Source organism: Prionailurus viverrinus, chromosome D3 (assembly GCF_022837055.1).
Source record: "Prionailurus viverrinus isolate Anna chromosome D3, UM_Priviv_1.0, whole genome shotgun sequence".
Classification (NCBI taxonomy): Eukaryota; Metazoa; Chordata; class Mammalia; order Carnivora; family Felidae; genus Prionailurus; species Prionailurus viverrinus.
The window spans coordinates 91,078,404-91,093,562 of NC_062572.1; the positions used below are offsets into that span (position 1 = coordinate 91,078,404).

The window sequence follows — 15,159 nt, forward strand, 5'->3', positions numbered from 1 at the left end:
CTTCTGCCACCTGCCTCTCGTGACATCTGGTCCTCCGCACTGTCCAAGCCACTGCCCCTCCACCAACCCCCCAACGCTCACCCAGGTGAGGCAGGGTGGTGCCCTGCTGGTGGTGCCACGAAATGACACCATCCCTCGCTCTCAGCTCTGACACAGATTTCAGGTTTCTCCCTTCCCAGGGCCCCTGAGGTCGGGACGGCAGGGACGGAGTCAGGACGGGAGTCTTTTGTACTGTCGCATTTCTTTGCCCAAGAACCTGATATCTGTCCCGGATCTTTTATTGCACACGCACACAGGCGCGTACTTCAAAAGAGCTGATCAGATTGCTCAGGAGGAGAAAAACAGAAAACAGACAGGAGGGGGAGCTCCCCCCAGCAGGACTAACAAAGCATTTCAAAAGTCACTGCTGGGAGGAACCTTAAGTGGGTGATAAAAACATGATCAAAAATAATCTATACAATCTTAAACTAATTTAGAGCCAAATCCCTAAAAGAGCTACATATGCTTAGATACATGTTACCTCTATTTAAAGCCCAAGTACCTGTCAGTTCTCTGAAGACATGTCTGCATAGGATGTGCTCACTACTAACTTAGCGCCTCCACTAACTTGGGGGGGGGGGGGGGGCGTTACCACGTTTGTATCACACTTTGCTCTTAAGCAGCAACAGTTTGTCCTGATGATTTCAGATACATCTTCCCCTGTGCAGTAGGTATTTTACTTTGTTTCATCAAATACTAACCTGGTTGCTGAATGCCAGGAACACAGCACTTTCTAAGTTTAATGAGGTTCATATTTATATACATTTTCTTATTTGAGGTTCTACCCAATAAGGGAAAAAAAAACCCTATCTATGCAACATAAACACGCACACACAGTGATCACACATGCACATATAGACATGCACACAGAGTGATCACACACTTGCACATACACACATGCAGAGTGATCATACATACACATACACACGTGCAGTGATCACACACATGCACACACAGTAATCACACATATGCGCAGTGATCACACACACACATATACATGCACAGTGATCACACAGATCTACACATACAGTGATCACACACACACACACACAGTGACCACACAATCACATGCGTCAGAAGAATTCCTTGCTTTTTAAGTTGCATGGCAGAAGAGAAGCAGATATCTTGTTTCTTACTTTGTATGAATTTTCATTGGGACGTTTTTAAATTTTAACTTAGTCCTCTACACATTAGCTTGAAAATGACCCAGGAATCACAACTTCTAACGTGAAAGAAAAAGGCATCAAACAGACTACTCCTTTATTTTAACTCCCAGCACCAAGAACAGAACGATGGGTCCAAGGCAAACAAACGGCGACACCGATCTGCCGCCCGCTGCCAGCACTCAGTACGCCGTCCCAAACCAGCGGTTTATTTTCGCCATCCTCAGGTACAGGACCAGGCTGACGACGAAGTGCTCTTCGGTCTCCTTGATCCACACCAGCTCCACGTGCACTTTTCCTTCCGAGTCCACATAGTCGACACAGGAAGTCTGTCCCAGGAAGCTGGGACCGTCAGAGGGCCCCAAAGCCCTCATGCAAACCGGAGAACTGAAACACCAAAACGGTTTCCCATGCTCATCCAAAAGAGTTATGTCCATTATAGAACAACTCTACAAAATAAACACAAACATTCATGAGTGTAAGGGGAAAACGGCCAATTAGACCCGCTTTCCAGGTCTGATTGATATGTGCCTGGAGGGACAAACGAAGCCATGTCGTGAAGGATGGAGTGGGAGGGGAGGGAGACGAGAAAAGACAGCAGAACGGCCGGCAGGCGGAGGCAGATGCACACCGAGAGCGAGCGAGCGAGCGAGAAGGCCGCGCAGCGAGTGGGGCGAGGGGCACCAGGGGGCGAGGTCACGAGGGCGGCGGGCCAGCTCGTCACCTGCACCACGCGTGTCCGATGCACAGCAGAGCAATAAATGGGGGTGGGAGCGGTGACGCAGCACGGGGATGTTGGTGGTCCTTACGTGCCCCCCCCTCCCCCCACCCCGCTACTGCTTCCCTCGTCTGGCACCAGTTCACTCCCTGCAGGCAGCCAGGTCACACGGGGGAAGTTCGACATGGACAGACAGCCTCCGCCGGTCCTCCCCTTCCCAGACTCAGCGGACGAGACCCAGACCCCGCTTCACAGACACAGGGGCCCCCTCCTCCTCTCCTCTGCACTTGACTCCCCATCCAGTCCCAGGAAGCGGGGCTCCTTTCCCATTTGGTTCCTTCTCCATAACAAATCACTTCTGTCCTGGGGGGGGGGGGGGAGGGAGAGGAGGGGGGAAGTGTTTTATAACCTCCCTCAAATCTTCCTCTACCTACCTTCTGCCTTTCTCCTCAAGAGAACTGTTTCCAATTACCCCTTCCCAAATCTGTCTCTCTCAACATGAACTTCTAGAATGTACACATCCAAGCAGTAGACAGAACCCACCTTCCCTGCAGGGCAAGTCCGTTCTCCCCACCTGCACCCCCTTTGCCGAAGAACTTTGCAGCGTCAAAGGCTGAGGTCAGACGTGGGGTGTCGGGTTCTCCCAAGGTGCCGGACCCCCTCAATCACCCAGGCTGCTGCAGCATGGTCAGCAAAATGGCCAGCCAACGCATCTTGTGGGGGGCAGGGCGGGGGGCACAGCCATCACCACACATGAGCCTGTGACGCACCCATCAACCACGGTTATACTCAAATCTCTAGCTTGAATTAAAATGGATTTAGAAGTGAGGTTCAGATAAACATTAAAAACGCCAAGGCAATGAAAGGCTAAAGTAAAGGAACAGACAGAAGAAAAGCCTTAGCAAAGGACACCCCATCAGCCGGCACATCTGAGAGGAACGGAGAGAAGGCAGAGCGGGACAGGTTTCGTTCCGAGCGTCACTGAATCAGACCGAAGACTGAAGCAGGGCTCCCACCCTGGCTGTCAGAACGGTCTGTAAAACAGTATGGCAGCCAGTTACCGAGCAGCTGTCGTGTGGGGACTCAGGACTGACATCAGCCACTGCAGGCGTCTCTAAAATGTATTTGAGATCAGAATCTGACTCTAATAAAGAAAAAGAGGGGCGCCTGGGTGGCTCAGTGGGTTGAGCGTCTGACTCTTGATTTCAGCTCAGGTCACGATCCCAGGGTTCATGGGATCAAGCCCCACATGGGGCTGTCAGCCGGAGCCTGTTGGGATTCTCTTTCTCCCTCTCTCTCTGCCTCTCCCATGCTCATGCTCTCTTTCTCTCTCAAAATAAATAAATATACATAGAGAGAGAGAGAGAGAGACAAAGAAAGAGACAGAGTGTGAACGAGGGAGGGGCAGAGAGAGAGGGAGACACAGTATCCGAAGCAGGTTCCAGGCTCTGAGCAGTCAGCACAGAGCCCAACGCGGGGCTCGAACTCACCACCGTGAGACCATGACCTGAGCCGAAGTTAGAAGCTTAACCCACTGAGCCACCAGGCACACCTGATAATTAACTGTTTTGAATGCTTGGTCTCAGTCATCATCAGTAATTGTTCTAACTTGTACGGCAGAAAAAAGCCATGTTACTGGAGACAGATCCCACTGGCTCACCTGGAATATGAGAATGCTATTCATCCCACAAAATAAAGATGGCGAACAGGGAGAACCAGGGGCGGCCATGGGCACAAGATCACAGAAGAGAACAAAACTAAGTTACAAGGGCTCTCACCCTCCTCCACCTCCTCCTCCTCCTGCCAACTCCCTCCATCCCTGCCAACCCGCAACCACTAAATAAACTCTCCCGTCCATGTGGCTAACTTCTGACGAGACACCAATTAATGTCACTGTTCAAGGAAGGGTATTCACGGAAGTATCTGTATCCTGACTTTTAACGTGGTGTATGAGCATTTAAGATGTTGAATAAATGCTAGTTGCCTGGTCCGACCAAGAGCACCACTCTTTTTCCACAAGACAGACAGACAGAGGGGCTTCAGGGGGGCAAGGGTACAAGAATGTGCTGCAAGCTTGCCCCCCTCCCCACACTCAACGAAAAACAGAAGGCACGCAACAGGCACCTGTTGAATGCATCGACTGTCTGTGCCCAAGAGAAAGTGCACATATCTTCAGACATTAGAACAGTCAAACTAGGACTTTAAAAGCAGGATCACGGATATACATCAACAGACGTCTTTTATCACACAGAAACCAGGTTACATTAAGAAAATTAAACAACAAATTACCTTTATACAGCCATCAAAAATATCAGTTCTCCAAGAGAGGCCAACTTTTCCAATAAGAGGTAGGTGTTCTGTGTTATTTTTAAAACTTATAACAACAATCTTCACATATCCATCTTCAATGTACCCTGAAAAGATTTAAGAGTTTTACAATTACGACATGCCCATGCAGGACAAGTCAGGACTCTTCAGGCAGGCTGCTTCATAAAGAAGGCCTCATGGGGCTGAGGCCCAGGTTCGGGCATGTGGCCTGAGGCCAGTGGCCCGTACGCTGGGGACACGATCTGAAAGGGGTGCACCTGGATGTCCACCACCTGTCACCAAGAGGGAGACTGCTAAGGAGGCAGGGATCCTTCTGATTTGATTATACCTACGGTGCTAAAAACGGTAAAGGAGAACTGTGCAGCTTAGGATAGCAGATGCCAAAGTGGTCCAGAAAGGACACTGAACATGGGGGGTCAAGGAGGGCAATGGGCCAGACTGAGGAGTTTTGAGAGCTGGGGCGCACGGACGAGATTCAGAGCCGTGCGCACACGCTTCCTGGTGGGTGAGCATCCTTGCACACACAGCAGCCGGAGGGCAGACACCCAGCCCCTGTGACCAGCGAGGCGCTAAGAGCAGCCTGGTCACAGTCAAGAGCCCCGCACGACCCCGCTGCCATGTCCCACTCTCCCAGGCCCTGTGCTCTGTGCTCGGGACTCCCTGTACCACTGGGTGTCCCGTGACAAGCAGCTTGGCATGTCACTGCCCGCACCCGGAAAGTGACTGCCGAACGTGCCGCTCCTTCGCAGGCCACAAGCTTTCTGAGACACCTGCATGGGGTAAGAGGGGAGTCCTGGGGCAGAGCAGACGGAAGAACAGAGGGGAGCGGACGCTCTTTGGCCCAAGGTGGGTGACTGCGGGGGACAGAAGGAAGCCCACGGAAGCTGTCTGTGGAGCCCAAGCGCTGCCCTAGACATCCTGGACCATGTGGTCACCGAGTGGAGCTTGAGCGCTGCTTCGCCAGCGGCCCCCTGGGCGACACGGTGATGCGTTCCAGGCAACACATCCCCTCGGAGCAGAGCTCACAGTCCTGCAGCAGGGCGCTGGGAGCCCTTCTGCAGCAAGGACAGAGGCAGCACACAGCCCCCCCAGTCCCCTCCTCCACTGAGCGACTAGCAAGAACCGTGCGTTGACCCCCCCTTCTCCCCAGGTGCAGGAGTGCACGCCACAGGACACTGTCCCTTCCCAGGCAACGCTCTGCTGTCACCTCGGCAGGGCTCCATGCAAGCGGGGGGGAGAGCTGCGAGAAGCGGGGCCTCAGAGGAGACGCGGTAATGACACTCGGAATGGACCAGATGCGGCTCTGCTCTGCTCTGTATTACTGCACAGCCATGTGCAAAATCGAGAGAGACCTCCGACCAGCTGGCATGTGTCCTGGCAGCCAGACGACGCCATACAGAAAACCGCGAGTTCATTTTCCATGTGGCTTGTCCTCAGGACACTGCAGAAAATGGACTCCGAAGTACAGCAGCCCATAACAGCTCAGTGGCAATTGTCTAAGCTAATAAACATGAAACCTCTGTGGAAGCAAGGGCTGCTGGCATTTTATCACCAAATATTCTCCCACTTTAGAGCAACTTTAACATTTGCCGTATCTTGAAAGGTCAGGGCTCTTTCTACGCACTCTGTAAGTGCCTGTATCTATAGGAGAAAAAGGTTAGGCCCTCCCCACAGTTAAACAATCCGCACACAGAACGTATGCGAAAACGTGTATCTATAAAATAGGTAATATTTTTGAGTTCTTACTGTACATCGAGCATTATGTTAAGCGCTTTACGCACGGTAGCTCAAGACATCTTAAGATACTACTATGAATGAGGCATTGTATGTTCTGAATTCGCAGGTGAGACAACTACACACAGGTTAACAGTACCTCGGGCAAGGTCGTGCCAGTCGTAAGTGCAGAGACACGACTCAAACGCTGTTATGTGTCTAGAGTCTTTCTTATAACAGGTTAACACAGATACAAAAGGGGGAAACATAATCACCTATTTGCTTAAACACTAGCTGAGAATTTACAATATAGATTTAAATTCTCATGAAATCTTGCTTTCGTATTACTGCCAGTAGAGGAAAACCTATAAATTAGCAGACAACATATGCTGGGGAATCACTTATGGCTCCTCCTCCAAATTTGTGGTAATCCCTCCAGCTGGGAGTCCAATGCTCACGTATCTCCTCCCCTCCCCAACCTTCCTATAACAAGGCCATAAGTGGCCGGGGTTCCTTCTCGGTGAGATAATGTACCCTTAGCGAGTTCCTGTGTTGCTTAAATCATTCAGAATAAATTCTGTTGTTGGAAATTCCAACTTTAACCTACCAAAACATAAGACCATCCCCAAAATGCAGACAAATTAAATTCGAGGCTCACTGCCCTTGGCTTCCAGTGACATTCAGTTACAGGCATGGCTTTTAGAGTCATAAAGGCCTCATTCCAAACCCTGCCCAGCCATTTATTAGCTGTGTAACCATGGTCAAGCTCTAAGCTGAGTAAAATAAGAACACACACAGAAGGTACTTTATAAGGCTTTGTGAACACTGATATAACTAATAATATATATTAACATTAAAGGGTAGATTATTATATATCCCAGGCTAAATGTGCTAAGCACCTTAGATACACTATATCAACAATAATACTCTATCTAAAGAGTCAAGCCTACAGCAGAGGAGACAAAAGATGTGTACCATGTACGTGGATTGCAAGACTCAATAATTATTGAGACATCCATTCACCCAAATGATCTACAGGTTCAATGAAATCCTAATCATAAACCCAGGAGACATTTTAATTAATAATTTATAAATATTAAACATAGAAAAATAAAAAATAAAAATTAACAAGCTGCTTCTAAAATTCACATGGAAATACTAAGGACCTAAAATAGCCACACAATCTTAAGAAGAAAAAAAAAGTTGACTTCTAGACTTACTATAGATGTACAGCAATGAAGACACACAAGAACAGAACAGATGGGTCCAAAAATAGACCAATACTCTTACTGGAAGCTGACCTCTGACAAAGACATCAAGATAATTTAATGAGAAAATCTTTTCACAAATGGTGCAAATCACTTCTTATCAATATGGAAAAACAGAATGAACCTCATCCCTTACCTTATACTTTACACAAAAATTAATTAGGGTTGGATAACAGACCTAAATATAAAAGTTAAAACCATAATACAACTTGAAGAAAGAAAGCATACCTCTATAACCTGGGGTAGAAAAAGTTTTTAAGACCAAAAAAAAAAAAGACAAAATTTTAAAAACCTGATAAATTAGATTTCATCCAAATGTGAAACTTCTGGTCATTAAAGCATATCATTAAGAGTTAAGAACATACAATGGGGAAAGGATGGTCTCTTCAATGAATGGAGTTGGGAAAACTGGATAGCCACACGCAAAAAAAAAAAAATAAAATAAAACTGGATCCCTTATCTTACACCATATACAAAATTAACTCAAAATGGATTCAGACTTGAATGTAAGAAACCATACCAGAAACCATAAAACTCCTAGAAAAAAAAAAAATAAGCTCCTTGACATAGGTCTTGGTGATACATTTTGGGATCTGACTCCAAAAGCAAAGGCAACAAAAGCAAAACATAAACAAACGGGACTCCATCGAACTTCCGCACAGCATAGGAAACCATCAACAAAGTGAAAAGACAACCTACCGAATGGAAGAAAATATCTGCAAATAATATGGGCAACAAGGGGTTAACATGCAAAATATATAAAGAACTCATAAAACTCAATGTCAAAAGAAAATCCAATTTAAAAATGGGCAGAGAATCTGGGTAGACATTTTCCCAAAGAAGACATCCAGATGTCCAACAGACACATGGAAAGATGCTCAACATCACTCATCACCAGAGAATCAAATCAAAACCACTATGAGGTATCTCCTCACACCTGTCAGAATGGCAATTATTAAAAAAAAAAACAAAAAAAACAAAAAAAAAACAGGAAATAACAAGTACTGGTGAGGAGGTAGAGAAAGGAGAACCCTCGTGCACTGTTGGTGGTAATTAGCTACATTAATTCATCCTCTCCACCATGGAAAACAGTATAGATGTTCCTCAAAATTGTTTTTAAAAAATTACTGTGTAATCTAGAAATTCCACTTCTGGATATTTGTCCAAAGGAAATATAATCACTAGCTCAAAAAACAAATCTTAGCATTGCATTATTCACTAAAGCATGATTTATAACAGCCTAGGCATGAAAACAACCTAAGTGTCCATCAACAGACGAATGGATAAAAATCTGTAATACACACACACACACACACACACACACACACACACACACACTAAATGGAATATTCGGCCATAAAAAAGAAGGAAATCCTTTATTTGCAATGACATGGATGGACCCAAAGAACATTATGCCAAGTGACACAAGCCAGACACAGAAAGACAAATATGTGGATTTCACTTATATGTGTAATCTGAAAAACAAAAGAAATAAATACAGAGAACAGAATGATTGCTGCCAGAGGGGAGGAGTGGATGAAATGAGTGAAGCAGGTGAAGAGACACAAACTTAATGGTTATAAAATAAGTGAGCACAGCACGGGGACTATAGTCAAATATTGGTAGAGCATACTTGAAAGTTGCCAGAAGAGTAAATCCTACAATTTTCTATATGGTGACAGATGGTAACTAGACTTACGATAGTGATCATTTCAGACTGTGTGAATATCCAATCGTTATATCGTACACCAGAAAGTCATGTAATATGTCAATTATACCTTAATGAACAAAATTTTTAAGATACCTTGAAGGCAATGAGTAAGCCAGCCACAGACTGTGAAAAGATACTTGCAGAACATTTATCCGCCAAGGGACTGGCATTCAGAAAACACAAAAAAGCCATGTAATTCACAAATAGTTAACTGTTTTTATTTTATTTTTTTCTAATTTTTTTTTAACGTTTATTTATTTTTGAGACAGAGAGAGACAGAGCATGAACAGGGGAGGGTCAGAGAAAGAGGGAGACACAGAATCTGAAATAGGCTCCAGGCTCTGAGCTGTCAGCACAGAGCCCGACGTGGGGCTCGAACTCACGGACCGCGAGATCATGACCTGAGCCGAAGTCGGCCGCTCAACCAACTGAGCCACCCAGGCGCCCCAAGTTAACTGTTTTTAAAAAGGCAAAAGTATTAACAGACACTTCAAAAAGATATGAAAATGGCCAAGAGGCACACGAAAAGGTGCTCACCGCTACTGGCCATCAGGGAGACGCAAATCAAAGCCACGAAGTCCTGATCCTACTCCCACAGGCTGGAATGACTAAAATTAAAAGACTAATAACATCAAATGTTGGTGGGATATGGAACCACCATATAACCGTACTGTACACTGCTGGGGGGGAGGGGGTATAAAATGGTACAAACACTGTAAAAAATATTTGGTAATTTCTAATACATAAAATTTTCTTATACATAGAAAAATGTCTGGCAATATTTAAAACATAAACTCTCCCTGGAGAGGAGGAGCCAAGATGGCAGAACATGGAAATTTTCTGTGTGTCTCGCGTCCATGGAACACAGCCAGACCAACACTAAACCATCCTACACACCTAGAAAACTGACTGGAGGACTAACACAACAATCTGCACAACCTGAACCACAGATTTCAGCAGTTATGCGGGGCAGAGAGGTGAACTTGGGGAGCAAGAAGGCGCAGGAAGGGAGGTGCTTTTGCAAGCGGAGAGAGGAGAGAGATGGGGGGGGGAAGGGGAGAATACGGGCAAAGCACCCCTCCCCAAAAGCAACTGGAGATAAAGTAGAAAATTGGAAACAGCCGCAGGGACTAAACGAAAAAGGGAGAAAGGAGAAAGGAGAGGGTTTAAATTCCATTAAGACTGTAAACAAGGGGAGCGCAAAGGCTGCAACTCCACAGCTCGATACCTGGCGGTGCTCTGGTGGGAAGGGTGAATCCCCAGGAGCAGAGTGGGGTCCGGGAGGTTCTCGGGCCACATGGGGAAAGCGGTTCCAGGGCTGAAAGAGCATTTGATAGAGACTGTTGAAGCCACCTGGACCCGGCAGACCCCAGAAGATGGCCACATTCTCTGGTGCTGGAACAAGGTCGTGGAGGGTGAAGCCTGGTGCCAGGCGTGTGTTGTGATTTTCCATAATCCCTGAAACGCTGCTGCTACTCCGTCTCATGAACTTTTTTCTGGGGCGGGCTGGCACCTGACCGCAGTCTCGGGGCACGGGCAGCAGCAGGGTCTGGCGGGCGTTCCTGGGTGCAGCCGACATTCGGCCATTGCTCATTCGGCCACTGCTCGGAGAGACCCTCCCGCAGAGGGGCGGAACGGGTCAAAGCCTCAGTCCTTCGGAAGCAAGGGGCCGGGGAAAACAGCCGCATCTGAGACAAACCTCAGGAGAGAGGTACTGCCTGGGGCCTGGTCACGGAGAGTGGAAAAGCAGGGAGTGGATGAGAGCTGAAGACGGAGGGCCGGCGCACGACTGCTGATCCAGGAGAACGGACTGGGTGGCTGGCCGGCGCCATTTTTCACCGCTCCAGCGCATGCCCACGCACGCGCACCTACGAGCACGGCAAGAATCCACCCCAGGAGGCTGGCAGCGCCATCTAGGGGAGAGCGGAGCCGTTACACCGAGCCCCACCCAACTGGGCCAACTTCGCTCTTCAAGAACACAGACCTAGCGCCGGCTTCATCTATGGACTATAAAGAGCTACATGGACCGACCTCTAGGGGAAAACGAAGCAATTTCAGTCCTACTTCAATCTGTTAGTAGGTTCATCTTTTCAATTTTCTTACTTTCCTTTTTTTTTCTCTTTTACACTTCTTCTTGAATACAGAAAAAGAAAAAATCCATTTTTATTTTCAATTTTTATTAAAAATATTTTCTTTAATTACTATATTTTTTACTTTTGTGTAAATTTTTTCAAATTCTATTTTACTTCCGTCATTTTATTTTAGTCTACTTCCATGTATTCACCTTTTCAAATTTTCAAACGATCTCCTTTTTTCTTTTTCTTTTTTTCTCTTTTCCATTTCTTTTCTTTTTCTTTAATGCAGAAAGAGAAAAACTTCATTTTTACCTTCAATTTCTATTAAAAATATTTTTCATTAACTTTTTTACTATATTTTTTGCTTTTGTGTAAATTTTCTCAAATTCTATTTTACTTTCATCATTTTATTTCAGTCTACTACAGTGTATTCACTTCTTCAAATTTTCAAACGATTTCCTTCTTTCCTTTTTTGTTCTTTTTTCTCTTTTTCATTTCTTTTCTATTTCTTGAACATAGAAAAGATTCATTTTTATTTTTAATTTTTAATAAAAATATTTTTCTTTAAATTTTTTCTATTTACTTCTGTGTATATTTTTTCAAATTCTATTTTACCTCCATCATCTCATTTTAGTCTACTTCAGTGTATTCATTTTTTCAAATTCTCAATTTCCCTTTTTTTTCTTCTCCCCCCCCCCTTTTTCTCTAATCTGTCAAACCACTTTCAACACCCAGACCAAAACACACCTAGGATCTAGCATCATTTATTCAATTTGTGTGTGTGTGTGTTTAATTCTTTAATTCTAATATTTTTTTAATTTTAACTTTTTTATTTTAATTTTTCTACCTCATTAATTCCTTTTCTCCCTTCAAAATGACAAAACGAAGGAATTCAACCCAAAAGAAAGAGCACGAAGAAACGACAGCCATGGATTTAACCAACACAGATATAAGCAAGATGTCTGAACCAGAATTTAGAGTCACGATAACAAGAATACTAGCTGGAGTCAAAAATAGATTAGAATCCCTTTCTGCAGAGATAAAAGAAGCAAAAAATAGCCAGAATTAAATTAAAAATGCTATAAATGAGCTGCAATCATGGATGGATGCCACAGTGGCAAGGATGGAGGAGGCAGAACAGAGAATCAGCGATGTAGAGGACAAACTTATAGAGAATGATGAAGCAGAAAAAAAGAGGGAGATTAAGGCAAAGAGCACAATTTAAGAATTAGAGAAATCAGTGACTCATTAAAAAGGAATAACATCAGAATCATAGGGGTCCCAGAAGAGGAAGAGAGAGAAATAGGGGTAGAAAGGTTAGGTGAGCAAATCATAGTGGAAAACTACCCTAACCTGGGGAAAGACACAGACATCAAAATCCAGGAAGCACACCGGACCCCCATTAGATTCAACAAAAACCGACCATCAACAAGGCATATCATAGTCAAATTCACAAAATACTCAGGCAAGGAGAGAATCATGAAAGCATCAAGGGAAAAAAGTCCTTAACCTACAAGGGAAGACAGATCAGGTTTGCAGCAGACCTATCCACAGAAACTTGGCAGACCAGAAAGGAGTGGCAGGATATATTCAGTGTGCTGAATCAGAAAAATATGCAGCCAAGAATTCTTTATCCAGCAAGGCTGTCATTCAAAATAGAAGGAGAGATAAAAAGTTTCCCAGGCAAACAAAAATTAGAGGAGTTTGTGACCACTAAACCAGCCCTGCAAGAAATGTTAAGGGGGACTCTCTGAGGGGAGAAAAGATGAAAACATAAATTAATTAATAATAAATAAATAAGGCAACAAAGATTAGAAAGGACCAGAGAACACCACCAGAAACTCCAACTCTACAAGCATCATAACGGCAATAAATTCCTATCTTTCAGTACTCACTCTAAACATCAATGGACTCAATGTTCCAATCAAAAGACATAGGGTAACAGAATGGGTAAGAAAACAAGATCCATCTATATGGTGTTTACGAGACCCACTTTAGACCTAAAGACACCTTCAGATTGAAAGTAAGGGGATGGAGAACCATCTATCATGCTAATGGTCAACAAAAGAGCCAGAATGGCCATACTTATATCAGACAATCTAGACTTTAAAATAAACACTGTCCCAAGAGATGAAGAGGGATGCTATATCATAATTAAGGGGTCTATCCACCAAGAAGACCTAACAATTGTAAACATTTATGCGCCAAATGTGACAGCACCCAAATATATAAATCAATTAATCACAAACATAAAGAAACTCATCGATAATAATACCATAATAGTAGGAGACTTCAACACCCCACTCACAGCAATGGACAGATCATCTACTCAAAATATCAACAAGGAAACAATGGCTTTGAATGACACACTGGACCGGATGGACTTCACAGATATATTCAGAACATTTCATCCTCCGAAAAGACCATATATTGGGAAACAAAATCAGCCCTAAGTAAGTACCTGTAGTATTCTTGTAATTTTTTCTAGCTTGGAAATTACATCAAAATAAAAAGTTACCAAAAAACCACACTCAACAAAGGTCAACAATCAGCAGCTGTATCAACCTTCCTCTGCTTATTGCAACTAGCTATGCTTTGCCTACCCAACCGGTAACTCTGGGGATGCCAACCAAATCTGTGTCCTCAGATCTTCTTCCTTTGAGGGATTTAGTCCCTCAAAACTTCACTATTCACCCCTACGGGTTATAGCACCTTTCAGCCTACACTAATCTCTTCCTTTCCTAACCCTGCTGCACATATACCTGAAGATTTAATTATAGTGGATTGTTTTTGCATGTTAGATATTTCCTAAAATAACCTGCAGTCTTTGGGAATAAAGGTCATGTCTCCTATGGCATGATTAATGGCACTACTAATAGCATTTCTCATTTTTCAGCTATGATTAGAATTCATTTTTTGGCCCATAAATAGAACACAGAAAAGGCAGGGAGAGTAAAGAATGTTGGGAAGAGGGGCGCCTGGGTGGCGCAGTCGGTTAAGCGTCCGACTTCACCCAGGTCACGATCTCACGGTCCGTGAGTTCAAGCCCCGCGTCAGGCTCTGGGCTGATGGCTTGGAGCCTGGAGCCTGTTTCCGATTCTGTGTCTCCCTCTCTCTCTGCCCCTCCCCCGTTCATGCTCTGTCTCTCTCTGTCCCAAAAATAAATAAACGTTGAAAAAAAAAATTAAAAAAAAAAAAAAAAAGAATGTTGGGAAGAGAGATTGACTGACCAATTGGTCTGACTGCATGGTCTTCCTATGGCAAACAGGAAGAAGAGGTAAGGGGGTTAAATTGGATTAAAACTGCCTACAGCTAGAACAGCAACACAGGCTCGCTAAACACATAACTGGATGAGCGGAAATCGAGTAAGACAGGCCCTAGAGCGCCATCTGAGAGGCCAACGTGGTAACATGAATAAATGGACCAGACATCTGGACATTGGGGAGCAACTCTCGGGGCACAGAGATAAATCTCGGGTAAAGAGGAAGGAAGACCCTACAATCTCAAAAACATTCGCCACCGAGTAGTAACAATGGAAAGCTGCACAGACACCAACGCTACAAAGGAATAATTAATAACGACAAAAAAATGTCATTAGACTCTATCAAATAGAATAGGCACTATGTTCTTGGGGTGAGAGAATCTTTAGTATTTCTCCCTTTTTCTTGTTAGGTATGGAACACAAATCTCATGGCAAACACCCAGCTTCTCTCTTTTCTCGGCTGTTTCCAGATACCTCTGTTTTCCAAACCCCTGATGCACATGAAATTAAAGTAATTTCACGTAGTTGAACGCAGACATAGATCAGTGGACTATGAAAGGAGAGGTCTCCGAACGTGCTGAGGATCAGAAGTTTCCCCTCCGTTTCACTGGCTGTAGTGGCTGCATGAGTGACAGGAAGAAGAGCTGTGCTGGAAGGTGACAGAGGAGGAAAACTTTCAAATCTGTAGGACCATTTCCCTCCCGAGTCCAGAGTTGGTGAGTGTGATGAGTTTAGTAAAAGCTCCTAAGTCTTTTGAGCCACAGAGTCTCTATTTCTTTCACGCCAGCAAGAACCCTCACAGTCTACATTTGCTGCGAGTATTGTCCCTGGTACTGGTGACAAGAAACTTGATTAAAAACAGGATAAAGTGTGCACTCAGAC

The 15,159-nt window shown here is 44.7% G+C and overlaps 1 protein-coding gene across 4 annotated transcripts in view; it reads right to left on the reverse strand.

Moving 5' to 3' along the window:
* Positions 1 to 1,282: 1,282 nt before the first annotated feature.
* The window catches only part of FBXO15 (F-box protein 15), a 48,519-nt gene continuing 34,642 nt past the window's right edge, over positions 1,283 to 15,159 (reverse strand). For all 4 annotated transcript variants that reach the window (XM_047828389.1, XM_047828388.1, XM_047828387.1 and 1 more), the window contains 2 exons: positions 4,210 to 4,334; positions 1,283 to 1,651 (listed from right to left, as the gene is read on the reverse strand). In XM_047828389.1, coding sequence (XP_047684345.1) covers positions 1,385 to 1,651; positions 4,210 to 4,334 — 392 coding nt within the window. In that variant the 3' untranslated portion in view covers positions 1,283 to 1,384. The remainder of the gene's footprint in view (positions 1,652 to 4,209; positions 4,335 to 15,159) is intronic.